At 41.6% G+C, this 27,568-nt stretch overlaps 1 protein-coding gene across 9 annotated transcripts in view; it reads right to left on the bottom strand.

The window, feature by feature from the left end:
• Positions 1–27,568, bottom strand: part of CFAP43 (cilia and flagella associated protein 43) — a 128,501-nt gene that overhangs the window by 41,065 nt on the left and 59,868 nt on the right. For all 9 annotated transcript variants that reach the window (XM_089314343.1, XM_089314347.1, XM_070057270.2 and 6 more), the window contains 11 exons: positions 22,294–22,374; positions 19,624–19,772; positions 18,048–18,151; positions 14,723–14,863; positions 13,071–13,243; positions 10,667–10,816; positions 7,098–7,228; positions 5,131–5,275; positions 3,971–4,069; positions 3,145–3,222; positions 562–687 (listed from right to left, as the gene is read on the bottom strand). In XM_089314343.1, coding sequence (XP_089170469.1) covers positions 562–687; positions 3,145–3,222; positions 3,971–4,069; positions 5,131–5,275; positions 7,098–7,228; positions 10,667–10,816; positions 13,071–13,243; positions 14,723–14,863; positions 18,048–18,151; positions 19,624–19,772; positions 22,294–22,374 — 1,377 coding nt within the window. The remainder of the gene's footprint in view (positions 1–561; positions 688–3,144; positions 3,223–3,970; positions 4,070–5,130; positions 5,276–7,097; positions 7,229–10,666; positions 10,817–13,070; positions 13,244–14,722; positions 14,864–18,047; positions 18,152–19,623; positions 19,773–22,293; positions 22,375–27,568) is intronic.

Raw genomic sequence — 27,568 nt, 5'->3', positions numbered from 1 at the left:
AAACAATGCAGCCTGACAACTATTTATACAGCATTCATATTGCATTAGGCATTTTCAGTAATGTAGAGATGATTTAAACATATGGGAGGATGTGTGTAGGTTATATGCAAACACCATGCCCTTTCATATGAGACTTGAGTGTCCTCAGAGTCGATGTTTGCAGGGGATCTTGGAGTCACAGATAACAAAGAACAACTGCATATGAAGAAAGGTTTCACCTCTCGTTGAGAAGGGCTTACTAAACCAGAAGGGTCCAAAGTTGGCCTCAGGCGGCTAAGGAGACTTCCAAAAATGTTCAACCACATGGTAGAAAACAGCCCACGTCCATGTCACAGAGACAAGCATCGGGGGCACGGCTGGCCCGGATGCTCTTCTCCCACCTCACCCCAGATTCAAGGATTAGCTGAGTCATTACAGTCACATGCAACTGAGTTTGCTCTCCTCACTTTACGCTGGAAGAGTTCTTGTTTATTTATATTATTTCGAAAAAATTCCTTCCTATTTTCTTTTTACTTCTTTCATGATAACAGTTTATGGTGCTTGGATTGAATTTCTCTGTACCTTTGCCACCTCTTCCTCATTTTCATCATGAAGTCTTTCCAGTTCCTCAAGATCCAGGCCAAATTCATATTGGTCTAATTTTGCAATATCATCTACCTGTTCATTTTCTTCCATCATATCCAGGATCTGAATTAAACATAGAGAAGGGTGGTGAAGGGTTAAACTTTGAAGAGATGGTTTCCTTTGTCTCTTTACAGGTCAATCAATGAAAATAGATATTCTGTTTATCTAAATGTACAACTGTGCAAAGGAATTAGGTTATGGGCTTTTTGTGGTTATCAAAGTTTTAAAGTTTAACTCTTAAAAACTGATTTGTCTAATAAAAACAACAAAAATATGTAAGTTCATCAGTTCATCAAATGGCATTAAGGAATTGTTGCTATTTTAGGTTATTAACGGTATCACAGTTATGTGTTTTGAAAATCTTTATAATTTAGAAATGCATACAGGTTGGCGCCGCAGCTCACTAGGCTAATCATCCGCCTTGCGGCGCTGGCACACCGGGTTCTAGTCCTGGTCGGGGTGCCGGATTCTGTCCCGGTTGCCCCTCTTCCAGGCCAGCTCTCTGATGTGGCCAGGGAGTGCAGTGGAGGATGGCCCAAGTCCTTGGGCCCTGCACCCCATGGGAGACCAGGATAAGCACCTGGCTCCTGCCTTCGGATCAGCGCGGTGCGCCGGCTGCAGCACGCCAGCCGCGGCGGCCATTGGAGGGTGAACCAACAGCAAAGGAAGATCTTTCTCTCTGTTTCTCTCTCTCTCTCTCTCACTGTCCACTCTGCTTGTCAAAAAAAAAAAAATGCATACAAATACTTAAAGGTGAAATGATACGATGTATGGGAATTACTTCCAAATAACCAGAGAAGGGAGTAGTTAAGTGGGAGTGTAGATGAAACAATGTGGGCCACTGGATTTATTATATTATTATATCTTTCCTTTTACATACATTTGAACTTTTCCCTAATAATTATCTTCAAAAAAATTTTTTTTTTGACAGGCAGAGTGGACAGTGAGAGAGAGAGACAGAGAGAAAGGTCTTCCTTTGCCGTTGGTTCACCCTCCAATGGCCGCCGCAGCCGGCGCGCTGCGGCCGGCGCACCGCGCTGATCCGATGGCAGGAGCCAGGAACCAGGTGCTTTTCCTGGTCTCCCATGGGGTGCAGGGCCCAAGCACCTGGGCCATCCTCCACTGCACTCCCTGGCCACAGCAGAGGGCTGGCCTGGAAGAGGGGCAACCGGGACAGAATCCGGCGCCCCGACTGGGACTAGAACCCGTTGTGCCGGCGCCGCTAGGCGGAGGATTAGCCTAGTGAGCCGCGGCGCCGGCCTATCTTCAAAAATTTATAACAATAAAATACAGGGGCAAAGGAAACACACTGAAATATATATAATAAAATAATTAATATCTTTAACTACATTTAAAAGCCCTTACAAATCTATAGAAATCAGGAAGACAACATAATAGAAAACACAGAAGCCTGAGTTTAAAAACAGCTTATAACATTTATAGTTGGCTGGCGCCGTGGCTCACTAGGCAAATCCTCTGCCTGCAGCACCAGTACCCTGGGTTCTAGTCCTGGTTGGGGCACTGGGTTCTGTCCCAGTTACTCCTCTTCCAGTCCAGCTTTCTGCTGTGGCCCAGGAAGGCAGTGGAGGATGCCCAAGTGCTTGGACCCTGCACCCGCATGGGAGACCAGGAGGAAGTATCTGGCTCCTGGCTTCAGATTGGCGCAGTGCACCGGCCCTGGTGGCCTTTTGGGGGGGTGAACCAACGGAAGGAAGACCTTTCTCTCTCTCTCTCTCTCACTGTCTATAACTCTCTCTCTCTCTCTCTCACTGTCTAACTCTACCTGGCCCAAAAAAAAAAAAAAAAAAAAAAAGAAGAAGCAACAACAAAACCACTGGGGTGCTGGTCTTATCTGGGGGTTGATAATACACTCTAAACCTGAGCTCTCCAACATGAGCATGCCCAGGAATCACCTGGCCATCTTCTTCAAGAGAAGATTCTGATCTGAACAATCTAGGATGGGGTCAAGATTCTGCACTTGTAACAGATTCCAAGTGATGTCAATGCTGCTGAGCTCTGAACAACTGGGAAGGAAAGTACCAGGCAATGTTATAAAAACAAAAGGTCAAGCATGGGGATTAGAATTTGAAAAACAGAAAGAGAATTATGACTCTTAAAACTGTAAAGAAAAATAGCAAAAATGTATAATCAATCCAAGAAGACAGGAAAGAAGAGGAAAGAAATAACTAAATGTAAGGTTAAATAGACTATCCAAAATAAAATGACAATCTAAATAAATAATCATAACAAATGTGGCTAAACTCACTTATTAAGTATCTTAGGACTTACAAAAACCAATCCAATTGTACACTTTTTCTAGGACAGAAGAAAGTTGAAAATAAAAGAATAAAAGATGTACAGACAAGTACTAATATAGGCAAATGATAACAAAAATAAATAGTAAAAATTAACATTATTTTAAAAACAAAATAGAGTTAAGGAAATTTTGTGTGGAACAAAATGAAGTTCAAAAAGTAATTTTAGACTGAGAACCCAATGTATTAGTAGCACAACACTTACAGTTTTAGCAAGCGCTCTAATTCTTGTTTTTATCTCTTTTCTTTTCTGGGAAAACAATTTAACCTCTTTTTTGATGGCCTGAAATAGAACAAGTACACCAGTTAAAGCAAGAGAAATGATAGAGAGATAGATGATTGATGCATATATAGACACAATGGTATCACTTCTCTAGAAACAGAAACAAAAACAGTTCCAAAGAATAATAACATAAAGTTGTACATGAAATAACACCACTGTTAATTATACATCACTTAAATCTTACTGCTACTGTGAAAATGACCAGTGAAGCAACTTGAAATGATGTCATCTATAAAGCCAATGGAAAGAAAATAAGTACATTTTAAAACAATTAAACAGTGAATATCTGTCAAGGGAAACTTGAGTGAGACCAGATAAACAGGCTAGGTCCAGACACAAGCTATAACCCTTCAGCCACCTGCATCACCATCACCTTCACAAGTGTGTGAAGCCACAGCATCCCTTCTATCCCTGGTCCAACCTCTTTCATTTCAGGTAAGCATCCCTCAAAGCTCACTCCAAAGTGAGCTATAACAGTCCATTCTTTGCTTTGGCTTCCCTGGACACTTTTCTTGGGTTTCAAGGTACCCTAAGGAAAGTTCTTAAATGTCATGTGATTTATCTAAAAGATGGAGCTGCATTAGGGTGTGGACTGGCTTTCAGGAAAATTACACCTGGATGATAACATGGTCTCCCAAGCTATGCTTCCTTCTACCTTTTTAAACTTTCCATAGGCTTCCACAGGGAACAAATCAATCTGTTCCATTTATAGACCATTACTTCAATCTATCCCATGTCTTATAAATACCTCTTGCATTTTTTGTTGTATCCAGGGAATTTCCTTCACATTATCTGCTACATATAATTCCTCTTGTGATGAGTCAACGCTTGACTTATTCTGAGACACCTTAGAAGCAGACAGACATTTCTTAAATTTAAAACTCATCCAGATATTCTCTTCCCACCCTACATCTTTTACCTGCTTGAAATCCTTTTGCATTTGTTGCATTTTAAAAATAATACCAAACATGTGCTTCCTCAAGATAAAATGCTTTGTCACTACCCATCTCTCCTTACAATAGAAATTAAAAAATCTAAATATTAATAACATAAAGTTACATGAATTAACACCACTGAACAATCTTGCTTAAATCCAGCTGCTGCTACACAGTTGTCTGAGAGTCAATGAGAGGGCAGAAATGATCAGCCCGGTCACACCGCCACCAAATCACTCTTGCCTGAGGACCCACTGCTTCTGCCTATCAAGGCATGACCCACATCTGTGCTTAGAGGATCCTGACCCTCCCAATATTTTCCTTATCTATTTATGTTTTTATTTATCAGAGAGAGAGAGAATCTTCTATCCACTGTTTTACTCCTTAGATGGCCACCATAGCTAGGGCTAGTCCAGTTTGAAGCCAGGAGCCTGGAATTCCATCTGGATCTCCAACATGGGTGGCAGGGACTCAGGTACTTGGATCCTCATCTGCTGCCTTCCCAGGTGCATTAGCAGGGAGCTGAACTGGAAGCAGAGAAGCTGGGACTCCAACTTGTGCTCTAATATGGGATGCCAGCATCGCAAACAGCAGCTCAATCCTCTCTGCCACAGCACAGGCACCCTGTTCTCCAACTAGACACTTTCCAAATTACATATGTGATATGAAAGTATAGCAGACCTGCCTAATCAACCACCGGTATTGACAGACTATATATATATTTTCCAGGCAAGCCTGGATCTTATACTATGGCTTAAATTAAATCTGAGTTGTAATATTTCTGATGTCTTTGAGAAAGACTTAACTATTTTCTTTCAGATGTAGTGTATATTCCTTTTGAAAATCACAGTATACCTGGTTAAGAGAAGTATTACCAAATATCTGCTTAAAGAAAACCATAAATTTAAAACTTCTGATTTAGGAAGAAAGAATAAAGAAGCAAACAAGAAAGCTGGCTATGCTGAAACTCAACTGCATGTTCAGAGTCATGTTCCACATCTATGGGAACTATTTGTTTACTTAAATAATCATTCTCCTCTTCCATGGTGCTGCTCAGATAATTTGATAACTGCTGGAAATACTCAAGAATGTCAGCTGCTGAGTTCCCTCCAAATCGCCTGTTTTAATAAAAAAGAAAACACATCGGCTAAAAATCACAATTTAAAAAAATCACATTTAGCACTAACATCTTCAGTTATCTAACCATCTCTACACAAAGCAACATGTGGGTGTTTCTCCGTGGTGTGCTGCCATTTTTAAGACTCTACTTCTTAGAGGAGAACTCAGTCACAGGCTCCGGACACAAGCCTCTTGACCCCTCCAGGGCGACCTCTCCACATGCTGTCCCCAAGCCCTCACCCAACATGTCCTGGGTACCTGCCCTGGCCACTTAATAGAGGCGTCACTGCATCGACCCGAGCTCTGAGCATGTACCAGGCACTGCGCTGCTTCACAGACACAATTGCATGATCAAATTCACCCTCATGGTCCAGCCCGGACAGGGGAAGGCAGTGTTACTTTGTCTCAACACATCGGAGCACCTCAAACTTTAGACACCTCAGTCTCACTAGGAGGGCTGGCCAAAATACATTCCTGGGCCCCACTGCAGACACACTGATTCACCAGATCTGGGGCATATGCATGCCTACAGGTACACAGATGCTGCAAACCCCACCCTTCTTAACATTGCCTAACACTGCTAGAGGGGGCTCATAAGCACTTGACCAAGGCCTCAAACCCAGCTTTGCTTGGAGTCAGAAATTCAGGTAATTACTGAGGGATGCAATGCCTTGTTTTGTAAACTGGGCTCCAGCATTTATTTGCTTCCCACCCCACCCCCCAAGATGTTATCTATTCACTGGTTAAAGGATTTGTTAGGACCTACGGGGTTAATTTTTGTTCAGGATTCTATGTATAAAATGAGTATAAAATGAGTCTTTGGAAGAAGTGGCTACCAAAATTGTCATGATACAAAATCGCCACAATACTTCACATTTTCACAATGTTACTAAGAAAGACTGGGTTTTACTACTGCTTTAATCACAACAGGCACCAGGAAATAATATTTTTGCCAAAATTAATAACACACTGACTACTGATATCCTTTGGTAGACCAAACTAGACAAGATTCAGAGTTCAGTCTATCTTTTTTGTGTCATCTCAATGCTCTGGACCCCTTATAGAGTCATCATCTCTATGTTTGGATCATATTTGTTTGTTTAGAATTTTAACTTTAGTTTAAGCAAGCTAAGTCTAAATAATTCAGACTAAGCAAAATCTAATTAGGGAAGTAAATGTGTGTGTGTGTGTGTGTGTGTGTGTGTGTGTGGTTTCCTGGGGATAAACAGGAGCTTGGGAGGTTATTTAATGCTAAAAAGTGCCCTTGATTCTTATGGTTCTGTGGAAGGCAGGACTAATCACCTCCATATATGTTAACTCTGTTTTTGTACATTTTGTATTTTGCTGCTTTATTATCTGGGGACCTCTCCAGGGTTGACAATTCCTAGAAAGAGTAAATAACTCTCACTGGAGCACACCTTTCAAACACAAACCAACCAACCCAGAGGCTGCATCTCAGCCACCTTTACCAGTGGGGTCCACAAGCAGGGCCATCCTTTCCTTGCCCAGGGCTTAGTACCAGACAATGAGGGGCAACCTCTATGCAGAACCCACTAGCCAGTCCTTCTTAGGTGTGCCACACAGGCTCTTACCCCCATTTTCCCCATTCCCCCAGCCTCGGGACACACCCTGATGCTTCCCTCTGTGGCCCTCACAGCATGGTGTACCCTCTCCCTTAGGGATCTGTGAGTTTGACCAACCCTCTTTTCAAATAGCAGTTGCTTCTTGGTATGCTGGCCTTACTGTATCTAAATCCTAACACATTTTATATACTTTTAGAAGCCATACCACATGGGGTTGCTTACTGTGTACTGTACATACTTCCATTTTAGGCAGACAAGTGTTCCATCATCTTTCCCATTCACCAGAATGCTTTGTCCATCCATTGAAATTCTCATAGACTGAATCCCATGCCCCTGGTGAGAATGGCTCCGACACCGAGCAAATGTTTCCTAAATGGTTTTAGGAACAAAATGGATAAATTACAAATGCAGTTCTTTTTTTATTTATTTATTTGACAGGTAGAGTTATACATAGAGAGAGAGAGAGAGAAAGGTCTTCCTTCCGTTGGTTCACCCCCCAAATGGCCGCTATGGCTGGCGCTGCGCTGATCCGAAGCCAGGAGCCAGGTGCTTCTTCCTGGTCTCCCATGCAGGTGCAGGGGCCCAAGCACCTGGGCCATCCTCCACTGCCCTCCCGGGCCACAGGAGAGGGCTGGACTGGAAGAGGAAAAACTGGGACTAGAACCGGCGCCCATATGGGATGCCAGTGCCGCAGGTGGAGGATTAACCAAGTGAGTCATGGCGCCGGCCCCACAAATGCAGTTCTACCACACAGCTTTTCATTTGGTTCACATGGACATTTGCTCATGGATAAATCTTTTTCTATTTGCAAATAGCATTGTAGGGCCGGTGCTGCAGCTCACTAAGCTAATCCTCCGCCTGCAGCGCTGGCACTCTGGGTTCTAGTCCCGGTTGGGGTGCTGGTTCTATCCCAATTGCTCCTCTTCCATCCAGCTCTTTGCTGTGGCCTGGGAAGGAGTGAAGGATGGCCCAAGTGCTTGGGCCCCTGCACCCACATGGGAGACCAGGAGGAAGCACCTGGCTCCTGGCTTCAGATGGGCGCAGTGCCAGCCATGGCGGCCATTTGGGGGGTGAGCCAATGGAAGGAAGACCTTTCTCTCTGCCTCTCTCTCACTGTCTAACTCTGCCTGTCAAAAAAAAAAATAGCATTGTAGTTGGTCTGGAAATGACTCTTGGTGATACACAGCACTTAAAATCCCCAGCTCAATTCACTAATACCAATTTATTCTCCCACTACATTTTAGTATGAGAGGAGGGGGAGAGTTATCACCAACTATTAATAGGAAGCCAAACACGGAGAAGTAAGTGGACTTGCTGAAGGATACAGTTAGTACAGAATGCAAATCCAGATGCTTTCAAGAATCTGGTAGGTTCCACCTGCATGGCTGAGTGTGATAGGAGACAGCACTGTGTGGAACTAGAGCTGAGATGCCCTGCAGGAGGCTAATTTAATCAGAACCCAAGCGAAACACATCTTCGAATTGGTTTACAGGGCAGCATTTAATCTCCTTGACCAAAAACAAGGATTTCTGTATTATACTGGTTCTCAAGCATGGTTTTTAAGACTTTTTGAGTAGGCAATATATTCATATAGTTTGAAACTCAAAAACAAGAAAAGAGAAAGCTGTGGACTCTGGCCTCAGAATCAGCCCTAAAGGCATTCCGATCTGGCTGAAAAGCCCATGAGAGTATTTCAAGCATGGAAAGCCAAGACACTCTGGCAAAAAAAAAAAAAAAAAAAAAAAAAAAAAAAAAAGACTTAAATGAAAGATCTCTGTGAGTGAGATCCCAGTGGAAAGAACAGGTCTTCAAAGAAGGAGGTACCTTTCTCTGAAGGGAGGAGAGAACCTCCACTTTGACTATGACCTTGTCTAAACAAGATAAGAGTCGGAGAACTCAAAAGGCTTCCATAGCCTTGGAAACTCATGACTGGTGCATAGGGAGATTACTGATGCCATAAACAGGAGTGTCAATTTGTAAAGTCAACAACAGGAGTCACTGTGCACTTACTCCTCATGTAGGATCTCTGTCCTTGATGTGCTGTACATTAAGATTTAATGCTATAACAAGTACTCAAACAGTATATTTCACTTTGTGTTTCTATGGGGGTGCAAACGGTTGAAATCTTTACTTAATGTATACTAAACTGATCTTCTGTAAAAAAAAAAAAAAAAAAAAAGAAATTATCAACTCCCAACTTGACTCTCACTGGGATTAAACATGACAATAGGTCTGATCTGATTTCATCATCATTTAAAAAATCATCTATTATTTTTCACTTTATGTTTCTGTGTGGGAGCAAACTGTTGAAATCTTTACTTAATGTATGCTAAACTGATCTTCTGTACATAAAGAGAATAGAAAATGAATCTTGATGTGAATGGAAGGGGAGAGGGAGTGGGAAAGGGGAGGGTTGCAGGTGGGAGGGACGTTATGGGGGGGAAGCCATTGTAATCCATAAGCCGTACTTTGGAAATTTATATTCATTAAATAAAAGTTAAAAAAAAAAAAGAGAAAGCTGTGAAAATTTCCTTCCTGCTTCTACACCCTACTATTTCCCAAAGGCAATAATGTCATTAGTGTCTTCAACATCCTTTCAGAGCTTTTATGTAATACAAATGAATTTTTATATAGCATAAATTTTTCTTACATAAATGATAACATAATATATATTACGTACTTTGCTTTCTCCCTATCAATATATCTTGAGGTTCTTTTCCATATTGTTACACAAAGATTTCCTCATTCTGTATTACAGCTGCATAACATATGTTGTAAGTTATTTATGTTCTGATTATGCACCATCATAAATTTATTTACGTAGTCTTTTGTTGCTTTTACAGTGTTTCTGCAAATTATCTCATATGTGAGGTGCATTGCATACAAGCACAGGTAACAGAATCACTGGGAACAACTCTGACATCTTGCTATGTCAGCCACTATCAGTTGTACTGTACATTACCACACATTTGAATAACAGTGTAGCTGAGTTTGCAAATCATTAACATAAAAGTTATCTCTAAGGGATTCCAGATGCTTCCTATGTAGGAGTATCACTTTCCCCCAAAGTGTCCCAAATACATTTTCTTCTAGAGGTGAGCCAAAGGAGCTAGGATGTGCCCAACCAGTGGCTCAGGTTATGGCCCTGTGGAAATGCGTCACATGGGTGTGCAACGCTTCAGGTGTGTGGGGTAACAATCTCTGGCCAACAAGCACAAGTCAGCCTCAACACCTGGAAAAGGATCCCCACCTTTCGGGCAGGAGCCAGGAGGTCTGAGGAGGTCAGAGGTCTGAGGAGAAGAGGACAACGGTGGTGGTGGTGGTACATTGAGGTTTTGCAAGCAACGTGTGATGTGGGGTGGCTGCAAGTAACTCCGCAGTTGCAGGCTTGACCGGCGAGTCACCATTTTCAAAGCAGTTTCCCACACACCCTCTCTGGCCCTCACCAGAATCCACAGCAGGGAGGGCACAAGGCTCCTCCCCAGCTGAGCGAATCCCACTGAGTTTCCAAGACAAAACTAGCTGAGGGCAGGGCTGGGCTGGAGCCCTTTCAGCCAACCCTTTTTATTCGCAGATTTCATCCCACTGATCGAAGTCTCCTTCCTTAGGGATTATAACCTTAGCACATAAGAACATCATAAAGTTGTTAAAGTCATAGTACCATCAGTGGGAAAAAAAAAAAAACACCAAAGCTCAAGTCAATTCACTTAAAAAGTGTTTCAATGCATTTTATAAAGCTTTTGTTCCTTACATGAGATCAATATATACATCCTATACTTCAAAAAAAAAAAAAAAAAAAGAATTTACCAAAGTGAAAACATCTCGGACACACAGGATTCCACATTTAGCTATTGTTATGACCCACAGTCCATGAGAAGATAGATGGAGTGTTCCAGGTCCATAATGCTTACTTTGCACTTTTTGAAATGGTTTAAGAACATAAACACCACTGTGTTCCTGCCAATCAAAGAAAATGACCACGTTATAGAAGAGATCAGGTGAGCAGTACCCTTGGGTTTATATAGACGCATATACGAGAATAGGCAGACCACATTCACACATACCATCACTAGAAATAAACTGATACAGAATGAAGTTAGCACTTGAGTTTGCACCATGTTTCACTTCTTCTTTTTTTTTTTTTTTTTTTTTTTTTGACAGGCAGAGTGGACAGTGAGAGAGAGAGACAGAGAGAAAGGTCTTCCTTTGCCGTTGGGTCACCCTCCGATGGCTGCCATGGCTGGCGCACCGCGCTGATCTGATGGCAGGAGCCAGGTACTTATTCTGGTCTCCCATGGGGTGCAGGGCCCAAGCACTTGGGCCATCCTCCACTGCACTCCCTGGCCGCAGCAGAGAGCTGGCCTGGAAGAGGGGCAACCAGGACAGAATCCGGCGCCCCGACCGGGACTAGAACCCGGTGTGCCGGCGCCGCAAGGCGGAGGATTAGCCTAGTGAGCTGCGGCACCGGCCTTCACTTCTTTATTTGTAACTAAGATTTTTGTTTCTGTCTACTAAGGAAAGCTGTCCTTATATATCAGCCATTAAGAATCCCAGTTTATACTGACAATCTTTCCTTTTACTAATCACTCACATTTGTTCACCCTTATATCAGAACAAAATAGTTAGTATTCCTGCAATGTGTCTCATGAATTTGTGCCTCCAAGCTTCTGCACATGTCCTTCCTGTTGTCTGGCATGCTCCTCTCCATTGCCTCCCTACCAGTCCTACCTCACCCCCCTACACCAGCACTGCCCCCATGATTGCACACAAGACTTCTCCATGTAACAATCTGACTTATTCTTCAAAGTCCAGCTCAAATACTGCTTCCTCCATGAAACTTTTCTTGGATCCCCTTTGCCATGTGCCATTTCTACTTTTTCTGAATTTTTATGTCCACTGGATAATCTGGCAGAAAAGGGCCCCAATTAAAGATTCAGAGAAGGGGGCCGGCGCCATGGCTCACTAGGCTAATCCTCTGTCTGCGGCGCTGGCACCCTGGGTTCTAGTCCTGGCTGGGGTGCTGGTTTGGTCCCGGTTGCTCCTCTTCCAGTCCAGCTCTCTGCTGCGGCCCAGGAAGGCAGTGGAGGATGGCCCAAGTGCTTGGGCCCTGCACCCGCATGGGAGACCAGGCGGAAGTACCTGGCTCCTGGCTTCGGATCAGGGCAGCACGCTGGCCTTAGCGGCCATTTGGGGGGTAAACCAATGGAAAGAGGAAGACCTTTCTTTGTCTCTCTCTCTCTCTCTCTCTCTCTCTCACTGTCTAACTCTGCCTGTCAAACAAACAAACAAAAATATTCAGAGAGGGAAATACTCTTGGGGTTGGAAGACAGGCATGACACTTAATGGACAGAGGGGAGCAAACAGAAGGGCACTGGGCCAGTATGTGCAGTAAGAAGTTACCTGATTTGGGGCCAGCATTGTGGTGCAGTGGGTTAAGCTGTTACCTGAGATGCTAGCATTCCATATGAACACTGTTGGTTCAAGTCCCGGTTGCTCCACTTATGATCCAGCTCTCGGTCCTAATGCACCTGAGAAAGCAGCAGAGGATGGCCCAAGTGCTTGGGCCCCTGCTACCCATGTGAAAGCCCTGATGGAGTTCTGGTTTCCTGGCTTCAACCTCAGCTCATTGCAGCCTTCTGGGAAGTAAACCAGTAGATGAAGGATGTCTCTCTGTTTCTATCTCTCTCTGTCTCTCTCTCTCTCACCCCACCATTGCATCTTCTGTAGCTCTTTCTTTCAAGTAAACATACAATTCTTTTTAAAAAATGGGTTAGGAAGTGACACAATATGGGAAAAGTTTGAAGAGAGTATGATGAAAGAATGTGAGAAATGCAGTTTAATTATTTTGTGCAATTTTGCTTAGATCTCAGATGCAAAGTTGCACTGAAAATCATCTACCCTATAGTCCTTGACATCTATGGAATAGATTTTCTAATGCTAGGAGTTTTTTTTTAAGGCACTAGACTAATATTGTGCTGCCTGCATGTTTATCTGACAAGTTTAATGTGTGTGGCATGAGGGTAAAGTTGCTCAAATGCATTTTCTGATGGATTAACAAATAACACTAATGTAGAGTTAATTCAAGGAAAGTATGTTAATACAATGAAGCCATTTGTTAACTGTTCTGTTAGTTAAGAGACTCTCATCCAATTAGTACCACTTGTTAATGCAATTGCAAGATAAATGATAGCATGCTCAATTTTTGGCGTACTTTTTTAGGAAGAAGATAGCTACAGATGTATGGCACTTGATCACAAAAGCCATATATTCGGTTACTTTGAAATTCCAGGACTGCCGAAGACAGAGTGTGCTCCATCTCATACAGGTTCTTGTGAATGAACTCATCCCTCAGCCGCCCTCTTTCATCAGCAAAGGTTGTAGGCACTATGAGATTGGGAGAGGAAGAACATTACTTATACCACATAGCAATTTTGCTTTTTAAAAATAATTATGAACCATTATAAAAAGCAAAAATAAAAATTTTAATGTTCAATTAATATTGCAGAAGCTATTGAGTAATAAAAATATCTAAAAACAACTTGTCTGAACTAGAAATACTTGAGTATTGATAGTATAGTAAAATGTCTTTTGTAAGGCATTGGTTAATTTCTCCAATTAACTTAGAGACAAAGCATTAATGTTAATATACTTACAATGGTATAGATCCCTTTTTTTTTTTTTAAGATTTTATTTATTTATTTGAGAGGCAGAGTTATGGACAGAGAGGAAGAGACAGAGAGAAAGGTCTTCTAGCTGCTGGTTCACTCCTCAAATGGCTGCAACGGCCAGAGCTGAGCTGATCCGAAGCCAGGAGCCAGGAGCTTCCTCTGGGTCTCCCACATGGGTGCAGGGGCCCAAGCACTTGGGCCATCTTTCACTATCTTCCCAGGCCATAAGCAGAGAGTTGGATCACAAGAGAGCAGCCAGGACACGAACCAGTGCCCATATTGGATGCCGGCGCCACAGGTGGAGGCTTAGCCTACTATACCACAGCGCTGACCCTAATGGTACAGATCCTTCATTAAACCACAAAAATGTTTTGAGGGGCCGGTGCTGTGGTATAGCAGATAAAGCTACCACCTACAGTGCTGGACTCCCATGTGGATGCCAGTTGGAGACCTGGCTGCTCTACTTCTGATCCAGCTCTCTTCTATGGCCTGGGAAAGCAGCAGAAGACGGCCCAAGTGCTTGGACCTCTGCACCCAAGTGGGAGACCCAGAGGAAGCTCCTGGCTCCTGACTTCAGATCAGCTCAGCCCCAGCCATTGCAGCCATTTGAGGAGTGAACCAGTGGATGGAAGACCTCTCTCTCTCTGCCTCTGCCTCTTGGTAATTCTGCTTTTCAAATAAACAAATAAATCTTTTTTAAAAAAAAGTGTTTTAAGCTTTTCATCTCTCTGATACATACTCCTTAAACTGGTAAAATCACTACTCAGAAAGATACATTATCTAAATCAAAGAAAGGGCATCTATTTTCTCATACCCTTATATCCAGAAAACCTTCTTTAGAATTTTATCAGTGAAGCTAACTACACTGTCATGTATCTGAATTTATATTTAAGTCTATGGAACAAGAAATGTTACAGATTAACAAATCAATTTGACATGAGTTAATCCTCTGTCTTTTTTCTGATAATAAAGCAGACTCATGTGAGTCCCAAGGCCTAGAGGAAAGTCCACATTTCAAATTATTCAGCAGACACATCTGGTTTACTGTGCAGAGATATACAAAAAGTGACCATTTTACCTCTTCGCATGCTCAGAGGGAAAAACAATACTATTTCAGATGAGAAACAAAACAAAGCAAGATGGAAGCAAGGATTTTTCTGGACTGGGACGGAATTGGCTGCTTACTTATCTTTACCTTCTGGTAGTGTCCTAGGCAGAGTAAATGTTTCCAGCCTGCTTCTTCCTGCTTCTGGATGTGGGTAAAGCACCAGAACTTTCACTCTCTCTTTTTCCAAGAGAGACACTGTGGATATCTGTAAAATGTCTTTGCCCACCTCTGAAAGCAAACACCAGGGGTTAGTGAAAAGTTTAAACAATCTTCTGACTTCCCAACTAAGATGTCGTGTTATAGAATTGTGTTCACTGAATTTTTTGGTCTGAATTTACTTACTGGACATTTAAAGTGAGCTTTAAACTATGTGACAGGGATAGGATGAACAGACAGAACATCTCCTGATTAGAAGCGTGGCGCAGCTGATTCCAGCCAGCTCCACTTGTCTCAGCTGTTTCCACAGCCAGGTGGCCTCCAGTCTCCACGCACACTGGGGCCCTTGTGCAGCTACTCCAGCCAGGTTGCCTACTCCTAACATCAAATAAGCTCAGGAATCAGTGTTCTTTGCATCTGAGGTCAAGGTGGGTACGATGGGAATCCACAGGGTGTTATGAGCTTGTGCCTCTAGAATCCAGCTTATCAGGTCCCTGCAAGGTGTGCCAGGCCTAGAGCCTACATGGGATTCATTCTAGATTAACTCTTCCACCCTCCATGGATTACTGATGAAAGTGTCCACCTTCGCAGGCCCTGATGTCAGCACTTCCTGGGGCGTGCAGCAGGTGACCTGCCCTCTTCCTTACCAAGGACAGCTGAGGGCATCTGACACAAACCCAGCTCAGTGTTCTTATCCAGAGTATCACTTTTCCTGTTTCCTTCTCCTCCTTGGAGTCCCGACACTGATGCAGGAATGAAATGTAACCTCTTCCCATGGGTGATTTTGAGCCCAGCCCTCCGATGTCCTATCAGATCAGGCATCGTCAGTCACTTCTTTTTATCCTCCTCTGTCCCTTACTGCTCCTTCTATTCAGCCTTTCAGTTAAGAACCTTCCTTCAACTCTGATTAACCATGACACTTGCCATCTGACTCTCTTTGCTCCACTGCAAATTTTATAAAGAAGGTTTATAGCTAATTGACTTCATTTTCTTACCTCTGTTCCCTGCATAACCTCTTTTTCTCTCCATTTCAAAGCAGTAGCTCTCTCAGGCATCACTATGCTGATTGGAAAATATGGGAGGGCCTCATCCCAGAGGAAGTCTGCCTTCCTCAGGCTCCTTCTGGAGGGGTGACTCTCAGTTCCCTGCTACTCCAGGTCACCCTCAGTTTTCTTCACCACATCATCTTTGTCCACAGCTTCAGTGTAAAATTTGGACCTCAGTTCTCTTCCCAGCTTTTCCCATCCTACCCTCTGGCCAACCAGATATGTTAAAAAATGGAACATTTAGGTAGGCTATGCATCCACGGGCCATACCACACACTCAGCGCCATACAATTTACATGTTTAGGGTACCTGTTTGGTCTCAATAAACATTTAGGTTTGCTTTTATTATCTATTATTAATATTGATTTATTGTTACCTTATTTTGAAAGGCAGAATGATAGGGGACAGAGAAAGCGAGAAGAACAGGTCTTCTATTCACTGGTTCACTCCTCAAATGTCTGCAAGAGCCAAGGCTGGGCCAGGCTGAAGCCAGGAACCTAGAAGCCAAATTAGGTCTTCCACATGCGTGACAGGGACCCAAGTACATGGCCTATCATCTGCTTTCTCCCAGGGTGTGCATTAGGATAAAGTTGTACCAGAAGTGGAGTGAAGACTCAAATCCAGGTACTCCGCTGTGGATACGGAATGTGGGCATCTTCACTGCTAAGCCAAATGCTTGCCTGTACTCTATCTTCCTGAGAACAGATCCCCAGCATCAATGGTTTCAGAATCAGAATTCCATCATTAAGCCTGTGTCTATTTCCAAATTTATGCTAAGTATCACCAAATGAAGAGTCTATTGGCATCAAGCCAACAGAGCTTATCATGTCACCATAGAACTCAACCCCCAAAACTTTTTTTCTTTAATTAAAGACACCATCTGGAAATTTTTGTCATTGTTGGTTTCTCCCTTTCACAAATACTGTGTCCTACCAATTCCATACCTCCTAGCTACTCCCACTTTTCTCTTTCCATGACTGCTGTGTGAGTCTACTGTGGAAGACAGTACATGCCCTGAAGTTATTAGACTTCTGGAATTGGAGTCCTACTTTGAAGAAATTCTTAACCTCACTGTGCCTCATTTGTCTTCCCTGCAAGGTAAGAGTAATAGTAGTATCTACCTCTAAGAATTAAATAAGTTAACACATGCCAAGGGCTTAGAACATGGGCTATCATACAGAAAGGCATCCCTCAATAAATGTTGGTGGTTGTGATTCTAATTATTGTCTCTTGCCTTCACTACTGTTGAGTTTCCTGTCTTGTCTTTTTTATTCCATTCTCTTGCTTTTTTTACTCCAAACTTCACACTAGTACTAGAACTGTTCTATAAAAACAAAATCAAATCATGCCAGCCCCATCTCAAAACCTCGTGCAACGTCTTTCCCACAGAGCAAATTCCAGAGCCCTTGGAATGCTATTCCAGGCCTTGCATCATCTTCCAGACTTCACCCATGGGCATCTTCCAGCAAATGCTTCCATCCACTTTGTGCCACCAGACTTTTTACCACCCCAAGCGCCTCTGCTCAAACTTAGTCTTGAGCTGGAATACTAACAGCCCCATCTTGCACCCATGAAAATGTTTCAAGCCCACTCCTTTAAACCCTTGGAAAACTCTTCTCCAATCCTCCATGACCCCTTATGTGTGCCCACCTTCCCTTCATACCTGGCAGAATTAATTGCTTCTTCTTCCTCTACTAAATTGTCCCCTGGATCTTCCTATCCCCCAGAAAGTCCATGTTCAGCATTTTGTACCTAGCAAGCACTCAACAATTTTTATAAATCAGCGAACAATTTAAAAATATATTTGGGAGTATATGTATATATATAAACATATGTATTTGTGTGTGTGTGTGTATATATATTTAGTACTTCAAACCAGAGAGAAAAAATTACTTATTAAGTACAAATATTTTTTTAAAAAATCTCAATTTTTACTTTTTAATGACATTAGAACTGTTCAGCCAATTCAATACTGACTCAAGGAAATTTATTTACATCAACTATGTACCAAGCACATGATGCTTAGGATCCAAATACTTCTAAACATAATGTGGAAATTCTCCTAAAGAACTTCTAACACTTATTTAAATGTCTCTTTTTTAGAAAATATGTCACAAATAATTATTTAACGATAGATCCATTTTCATAACCTTAAATTCTTTGGAATAAAGTGATCAGTGTTTTAAATTAATAAACATTCTTTGCCATACCTGTGAAACCAAGGATTTGAAATAAGCTTGAGGGTCTGGCATTCATAACAAAGATATTTCCTGCAGATGTTCCAACCAAGAGATACAATCCTCGCTGGTCATACCTAGAAAAGAGGAACTCTGGTGATCAGCTCCCACTTGTTCCACCAATTAGATGGTAAACAAATTCATTGGCTGAACATGGAAATATGCGCAAAACCAATCATTCTTGTGATGTGTAATTTTTAATACTCTCTGGCCTTGTACAAGCCAAGTAATTGCACACAGGTAATATTGTGTAATAATGTTTACATGCAGGTGTAATCATTATACTCTAGGCCAAGGCCATTTCTAAATTGAAACTTTTCAGTACATAGTCAACAAGACTCATTAAAGATAGGCAACTGTTTCACCATAAGTGAAGAAACTGTCAATAGAGCCTTCTTGGTGTTTCAAGTGGAAATAAGCAATTCTTAACTTAATGATGAGGGTGACATTTCAGTGCCCTGTGCCTGGTGCCTGGCAGGAGGAAGAAGAACATAGTCAGACATCTCTACAAGTTCATCAAATTAGAAAACGCAAGGACAGCATATTGGAATAAAGGAAAAGAATCTGAGAAGGACAATTAATGAAGAGCAGAAAGTAGATTAAGGGAGGCCCTAGCCCCCCTCCCACCTCTTGAGCTGGAAGCCACAGAGCTCGGCAGAAGAAGCTGCAAAGGCAGAAACCCAGCTCCTCCATGTGCCAGATGTGCAGCTCAGGCAAAGACTTATTTTCACTTAGCTGACCCTGGTCCCTCATTTATCTAATAGGGACTAGCAGAGCACCTGTCCTAGTGGTGTTTCAAGACCACTGCCAGTGAGCCACAGTGCACCTCCAAATGCAAAACAGGGCACAAATGTCAGTTCTTATTAACACCTTCATGATAAGCTGTAAAATGCATAACACAAAAGTTCAAATCCAAGGTCTCTATACTGTCTTCTTAAAAAGGTTGCCTCAAAAGATTTAAGATAATCTAAATGTCCACGGATATACTGTTTTTAAGAGACAATGGTCTATTTGTATAACAGAATGCTACCCAGCTGTGAAGAACATTCTCCAAAATATACCAAGAAGTGAAAAGAAAAATGGGGAGCAGAACACTGCATCTAGTTTGCTCCCTCTGACAGCAAAGGCAGTGTGTCTGGAGCCCAGCTGCCTGACATGTGCCACTCACTGTGTAAGGCTGAGAGGCTGTCTGACCTTGGTGCCTCATCTTCATGACCTGTCCAGTGGTGACAATAGCAGTGTCTACCTCATGAAGTTAATACAATAGGAGTGCCTGGCATACTCCTGAGTTCTTGCTAGTTATCTGCATAAACAAAAGGAAGCTCTTACCTTTTCGCTTATTTATGAATTAAATGTCATTGGAAAAAGACTCAAGAATTTGTCTTCAGGGACAGAACTGGGGGTAGGAGAAATTTTTATTTTTATTTTTATTTCATATATTTTTATATATTTTATTTTATAACTGTGAAAATGTTTGATCAAAACAAATGAAAATAGGTAAAACTTAAAAGAAATGACTTCGCTGGAATCCCCAACAGGAGGTACTTACGTGAGATGAGATATGGAAGACTCTGAGAGGAAGGCCTTGTGAATTGCTTTGGGGGATTCTACATCATGGACGTCGAGGAAGTGGACACTGCCATCCACGGTCCCCACAGCAGCAGAGAGCGAGGAAGGAGAGCAAGCCAGAGTTGTTGTCTGTTCAAAATAACGCCCCGAGAGAATGAAGCCTGCTCTCCTGCACATAAGAATTCTACAATTTATTTGGAAAGCTTGCAGAAGGGGAAGAGGCGCAAGCATGGTGTGGTGTCCAAACTATAAACCACACATTCCTGAGCAAATCAACTGCATCCGCAGTCATAGGAACCTATGTATCTGACTCTTTTACCCTAAAATTAGAATAACAGAAAAATAATTCCTTCAATTTTTTTTTAAGATTAATTTCTTGAACTTTAAACCATGGATTCATTGTTTACTTTTAAATGATGATGCAATCATTATGCCAATAATCTATCTAATGGTTATGGAATTAGGTCAACAATGAAAAATAAAATAAGAAGTTTAAAACACATTACTAGCATCTTTTGGACATCTTTTAGAAAGTTAATGATGTTTTAAATCAGCACTTATCTACTGAATAATGGTGGCTCCTGGGATGCTGGCATGACCAAAGATGATTAAATAAAATAATTCTATCACTGGGCCACGTACGCAGTGACCAAAGAACTGCATAACAGATTACTGCTTATCTCACAACTATTTATACAGAACATAATGTTGAAGAGAAACAAGTGACTTTCACAATACTTAAGGAATCAGATTTATTCCTTTATAATTACACTTTGTAGACTGTTTGGAATGAAATCATGAAATGTTACATATAGAAAATAATTAAGAGATTATTATTTTGAGTAGCTGGGATCCTACGACTAAATTCAGATGAGCAGTTGGGTGTCTTGCCTTATTAGAATTATTAGAATCACTCCCAATTTGAGTGAGTGTTTATTATTGCTATTTTTAAACTGAAAGCCTTCCTGGGAGTTCTGTGTGTGTGTGTGTGTGTGTGTGTGTAAGCGTGCACGTGTGCATGTATCTATTTATCTATGTTATCAAAACAATCTCTGCCTTCCAGAGCAACAGTGGATTGGTCCAACAATGTACAGCAACAGCCAGGTGGGCCTTACGTTCCTTCACAGGTGCCCCTAAGGGAAACTGCTAGTGTCCAGGTGCCTTGTTATTATTGTGGTGGGCCGGGTTTCCTGAAACCACTGCCTAAAAGGCTTGAAGGGAACACAGTCCCAGACACAGGCAGGTAGTTCTAGCCTTAGCTTTGCTGGATCTGCCTCCAGTAAGGAAAGACCAGTGTCTCTGCTCAGTGCAGCCTGAACCTCATAGGTATACCACCAGGCCTGGCCTGGAGCTCAGTGAAGGTTTGTGGGGGTCTTCTGAATGTGCCCACATTGCTCCTGGGCAAAGAGGAATGAGGTAAGTCCTGCTTGTTTTACATTGTTTGTGTTTTCTGCACCGTGAATGTGGCAGAAATAACGGCATTGCATTGTGATGGGTGTTGTGGGCAGTTGTGGTTTGCTGCCCAGCACCCACACACTCTTGTTCTGGAAATTCCTGAATATGCACTGAGAAACCACACCTCCCCTACTTTCAAGGCTCAGTGGATTGGAAGTGACTCTCATTTCCAGCCCTGAGCTTGACCAATTAGCTCATCTCAACCTCTGTCAGAAGTGATTAGCTCAGGGGTATTGTCAGGCCATTAGAAGACATTTACATGGAAAGAAGACCTCTCTCTCTGTCTCTCTCTCACTGTCTATAATGCTCTCTCTGTCTCTCTCTCTCACTGTCTAACTCTGCCTGGCCAAAAAAAAAAAAAAAAAAAAAAAAAAAAAAAAAGACATTTACCATGCCCTCAGGAAAGAAGAAACTTTTTTTTAATTCCTCCTCCCTACTGTAGAAAGGTTCTTCCCTGACAGTGTGATGTGAGGCTGGCCTCTGTGGCACCCAAAAAATGAGGCCTAAGATGAAGCAAAAGGTTTAAGTCTGAACAGAGAAAAGCAAGGTTTTTGTCGTATCATTGGAGCTGCTCTCTGAGGCACACACAAGGCTAGACAAGTTTTGTACCTGATAGCTGAAGAAGCCAATAACCCCTACTTTTTAATTTCTGGCTTAAGCTGGTGAGAGTGGTGTTTTTCTTCTATTTCTGACTGATCTCTTTGCAAAGTAGGGCTATTTCACCAGCTGTAGCCAAGGGGGCATTTTATTTCTGAGCAAATGTACAAAACTGTTCTTTCAACTTATTGGTAGCAGCAACAAGGATGACAACAAAAGGCCCTGGAGCATGCTCGCCTGCCTCCACTGTCAAGGCTCTGAGGAGCTGCTGGCTGGTGAAGCCTCCACCGGCCTGGTTTCTGGAGAGCCTGTGTACAAGAGAGCCGCAGCATCCACAGTGACCTTGCAGCACAAGTGAGATCGGCCCACCAGGATTTTGGAAATAACTGCCACCACTGGAAAACTTACCTGTGCCGCTACACCAGTACAGCACATCACACCGCACTCTGTGGGCTGTGCCATGTGCTTCAGAATCGCAAAAATGCAACAAGGCTCTTGTAGCCAGCGTCTCCACACTACTGACAGGCGAATACGAAAAGGTATGCTGGCTTAAGAATTCTACATCTTAAAAACAACTCCACTTGTCAGGAACACTTACTGGGTTATTCAGATAAATCCTGCTTGCACAGGCACACTCCTCCATCCACCAAACACAGACTTCCCCGGAATGTGTAAGTGTCTGTAAGCAAAAGAAAAACAAGGCTCTGGATGGGAAATATGACTCTTCTACAGAAGCATGTTCTACACCCCTTGTAGTAAGTATGATGAGCTGGTATGGAATTTCATTTAACTTACATGACTTATAAGCATTTTATGATTTCAAAATCAATACTTCTTTTCTGAACAAGCAACTATTATCTTAATACAATCAAAGTAACATAGTAACTGATAAGAACAGTGGAACAAAAATTTTTCCTTGTAACATTTAAAAGTCACTTGAAGTTCAATGGGATTGGTTTCCAGTGAATAAGTCTATGAATAGGAAATCATACAGTGTTCTTTTTAAAATGAAAAGGTTTATTTTTAGAGCAATTTGAGGATTATAAAAGACTTGAGCAAAAAGTCCAAAGTTCCTTCATCCCTTCCCCTTTGCAGGTACAATTCCCCTATTGCTAACACCTTGTATTAGTATGGTACAGTTGGGGGCTGGCTCTGTGGTGTAGCAAATAAAGCCACTGCCTGCAGTGCTGGCATCCCATATGGGTGCCCGTCGGAGTCCTGGCTGCTCTACTTCAGATCCAGCTCTCTGCTATGGCCTGGAAAAGCAGTAGAAGATGGCCCAAGACCTTGAACCCCTGTACCTGCTTGGGAGACTCAGGAGAAGCTCCAGGCTCCTGGCTTCAGATCTGTGCAGCTCTGGCCGCTGCAGCCAATTGGGGAGTGAATCAGTGGATGAAAGACCTCTCTCTCTCTCTCTGCCTCTCCTTCTCTCTTTGTGCAACTCTGACTTTCAAATAAATAAATAAATAAATCTTTTTTAAAAAGTATGGTACAGTTGTTACAATGGATGACCAATATTGATAAATTATTATTGACTGTACTCCATAGTTCACATTAGGTTTTGCTCGTTGTATTGTTCCTTCTGTAGTATTGGCAAATGTATATGGACATATGTCCACCATCATGGTTTCAGACAGAATATTTCTACTGCCCTAAAAATCCCGGGCTCCACCTGTTCATCACTCCCTCCCTGCCTGGCAGGCATGATGTTTTTAGTATCTTTAGCTTTGCCTTTTCCAGAATGTCATATAGTTGGCATCATACAGTATGTGGCCTCGTGCGGCTGGCTTCTTTTCCTTGGCAATGTATGTTTAAGTCTCCATGACATTAGGTGAGTTATTAGCTTATTTATTTTCATCACTAATTATATTCCATTGTATGAATGTACCACAGTTTGTTTATCCATTAACTATTGAAGGAATGACATCTGGTTATATCTAAGTTTGGGCAATTGTGAAGAAAGCCACTACGAATGTTCATGTGCAGTATTTTTGTGTGGGCATTTGTTTTCAGCTCATTTGGGTAAATACAAATGAATTTAATTGTTAGGTCATATGGTTGAGGGTATGTTTAGTTTTGTAAGAAACTGCCAAATTCTGTTCCAAAATGGCCATACTATTTTTCCCTCCCACCAGCAATGAATGAGTGCTTCTGTTGCTATACCCCAGCATTTAGTATTGCCAGTATTTTGGATTTTAAATATACTAAGTGGTGGTGGTGGCATCTCAATGTTGTTTTAAGTTGCAATTCCCTAATGAAAAATGATCTGTACATTTTTTAGTATGTTTATTTGTCATCTGTATGTCTTCTTGGGTAATGGGACTACTCAGATTTTGTTGGTCCAATTTTAAAAATAGGTTTGCTCATGTTCATATTATTGAGTTTTTAGAGTTCATTGTATACGTTGGATTTTTTTATGTTTGACAAAGATTTTCCTCCAAATTTGTGATGTCTTTTCATTCTCTTGACATTGTCTTCCAGAGTTTTTAATTTAATAATATAACACCAATTTTTCTTTCATAAAATGTGATTTAGGGGCTGGTGCTGTGGCACAGAAGGTTAACACCCTGGCCTGAAGCACTGGCATCCATATGGGTGCCAGTTCTAGTCCCGGCTGCTCCACTTCCAATCCAGCTCTCTGCTATGGCCTGGGAAAGCAGTAGATGATGGCCCAAGTCCTTGGGCCCAGCACCTGTGTGGGAGACCTGAAAGAAGCTCCTGGCTCCTGGCTTCGGATCAGTCAGCTCCAGCTGTTGTGGCCAACTGGGGAGTGAATCATTGGATGGAAGACCTCCCTCTCTCTCTCTCTCTCTCTCTCTTTCTCTTTGCCTCTTCTCTCTCTGTGTAACTCTGACTTTCAAATAAATAAATAAATCTTTAAAAAATGTGATTTACTGTTATATCAAAAAGTTATCACCAAGTCCAAGGCCACTTAGATTTTTTTTTTCTATGTAACTTCTATGAGTTTTATAGTTTGCATTTTACATTTAGGTTGAATGAATTTTTATGAAAGATGTAATATTCTGGGTCTGGATTTTTTTTTAATGTAGATGCCCATTTGTCCCAGTACGATTTGTTGAAAAAGCTGCCTTTTCTTCATCAAATTGTCTTTGTTTGTTTGTTAGAAGATAGGCTGAGTAAATTTAATGTGTGTCCTGGGCCGGCACTGTGGCATAGCAGACAAAGCTGCCGCCTGCATTGCCACCATCTCAAATGGGCAGCAGTTCAAGTCCTGGCTGCTCTACTTCCCATCCAGCTCTCTGCTGTGGCATGGGAAAGCAGTAGAAGATGGCCCAAGTCTTGGGCCCCTGCACCTGCGTGGGAGACCCAGAAGAAGTTCCTGGCTCCTGGCTTTGGATTGGCTTAGCTCCGGCCGTTGCGGCCAATTGGGGAGTGAACCATCAGATAGAAGACCTCTCTCTCTCTGCCTCTCTGTAACTCTTTCAAATAAATTAATTAATTAAAAAAATTAAATGTGGGTCTGTTTCTGGACTCTATTCTGTTTCAACGATTAATCTATGTTTTATTTTACCAATATCACCCTGATTGATACTATAGTTTTATATTGTTGTAAAGTTAATTGTTGTATTGTTAATTTTCTGATTTTGAATCCTGTATTGACTATTCTGGGTCTTTTGCCTTTCTATATAAACTTTAGAATCAGTCAACAAAATAGCTTGCTGAGACTTTAATTTGAATTATGTTGAATCTGTACATAAAGTTGGGACAACTGTTAATCTTCACAGTATTGGATCTTGCTGTCCATGTTCATGCAATCTCTACCCATTTATGAGGGATTTGCAAAAATTTACGGAAAATACACATTATGAGAAAACTATGCATAGAGGTCACAATTTTTTTGCACCAAAATAAATGTAAACCTAGACTTTTAATGTGATGTTGAGTAGGAAGAGGCATCATTAAATTTGATGCTAGATGGAAGGTTTTTGTAGATATTCTTTATCATTGAAATTCACTGTCTGTTCCTCATTTTCTGAGAGTATTGGATTTCATGAATTGTTTTTCTGCACCCACTAATATGAGACTATAATTTTTCTTCTTTAGCCTATTAATGTGATGGGCTACATTAACTGATTTTCAATTTGTTGAATCAGCCATGTGAACCTGGAATAAATCACACTTCATTGTGGTGTATAATAATGCTTTTTATATAGTTAGATTCGATTTGCTAATATTCTGTTGAGGGTATTGATCTGTAGTTTCCTTTTCTTGTAATATTTTGTGTGATTTTGATATTAGGGGAATGCTGGCCTCAAAGAATGAATTAGAAGGTACTTCATCTGCTTTCATTTTCTGGAAGAGATTATAAAGAAATGATATTATTCATCTGTAAATGTTCAGCAGATTTTACCAGTGAACTCACTCATCTGGGCCTATGCTGTTTTGACATGTTCTTAATTATTGATTGAATTTCTATGATATAGACCCACTCAGACTATCTGTTTCTCCTCATGTGAGTTTTGGCAGATGTCTTGCAAGGCTTCAGCCTATTTCATCTAGGGTATCAAATTTGAGGCCCCAAAATTGTTCATAATATTCCTTTATTATCCACTTAATATCCATGCGGTCAGTAATAATGAACCCTCTTTAATTTCTGAAAATGGACATTTGCCATCTTCTCTGCTGTTCTTAATCAGTCTGACTAGAGATTTATCAATTTTATTGATCTTTTTTAAAGAATCTGCTTTTGGTTTGTTTTTTCCATATTGATTTCCTATTTGCAATTTTATTGATGTTTGCTCTAATTTGCACTATTTATTTTCTTTCGATTACTCTTGACTTAAGTTGATCTCCTTTTTCTAGTTTCCTAAGGTGGGAACTCAGATTATTGGTTTTAGATCTTCCTTCTGTTTTAACATAAGCTTGAAATCCCATAAATTTCCTTTTTTTTTTTTTTTTTTTTTGACAGGCAGAGTGGACAGTGAGAGAGAGAGACCGAGAGAAAGGTCTTCCTTTTGCCGTTGGTTCACCCTTCAATGGCCGCTGCGGCCGGCGCTCTGCGGCCAGTGCACAGAATCCGGCGCCCCAACCGGGACTAGAACCCGGTGTGCCAGCACTGCAGGTGGAGGATTAGTCTAGTGAGCCGCGGCACCAGCCAAAAATATTATTTTAAATAATTTACTCTGCTAAGTAGTTTCTGAGCTTCCTTGATGTGTGGTTTGGTATCGGCCATTAATTTTGGAAAATCCTCATCATCATTTCTACATACATTTCCTCTATTCTTTCCCGCCCCCTTTTTTTCTCCTTCTGATATTCTTACTTCAAGTATGCCTTTTGTAAGTGTCCTGTGATTCTTGGATCTTCTGTCTTGTTCATTCTTTTTTCTCTTGGCATTTCAGTTTAGGAAGTTTCTATTGGTATTTTTTTCAAGCTCATTGATTCTTTCCTCAGCCATGTTCAGTTTACTGATGAGGATATTAAAGGTAATCACTTCTCTATGGTATCATTTATTTCTAGAATTTCCTAGTAATTCTTAGAGTTTCCACATCTCTGCTTACATTTCCCACTTATTCTTGCATAGTATTTACTTTTCCAGAAATAGCAATTAGCATATTTCTCATAGCTGTTTTAAATTCCTGTTCTGATAATTCTAACATTTCTCTTACATTTAAATTTTGTTGGATTCTGTCTCTTAATATATGCTTGGCCTTTTAGTATGCCTTGCAACTTTTTAAAATATTTATTTATTTGAGAAAGGGAGAGAAAAAGAGAGAATGAGAACTAGCTCCCAAATGTCTGCAACGGCTCTGGGCCTGGGGCTAAAGCTAGGAGCAGGGAACTCAATAATGTCTCCCATGGGGCCGGCGCCATGGTGCACTGGGTTAATCCTTCGCCTGCGGCATTGGCATCCC

Source organism: Oryctolagus cuniculus, chromosome 15 (assembly GCF_051225735.1).
Source record: "Oryctolagus cuniculus isolate XC-2025 breed Fujian yellow rabbit chromosome 15, ASM5122573v1, whole genome shotgun sequence".
NCBI lineage: Eukaryota > Metazoa > Chordata > Mammalia > Lagomorpha > Leporidae > Oryctolagus > Oryctolagus cuniculus.
The sequence above is the reverse complement of the archived record's forward strand: the minus strand, read 5'-3'. Positions and strand labels throughout refer to the sequence as shown.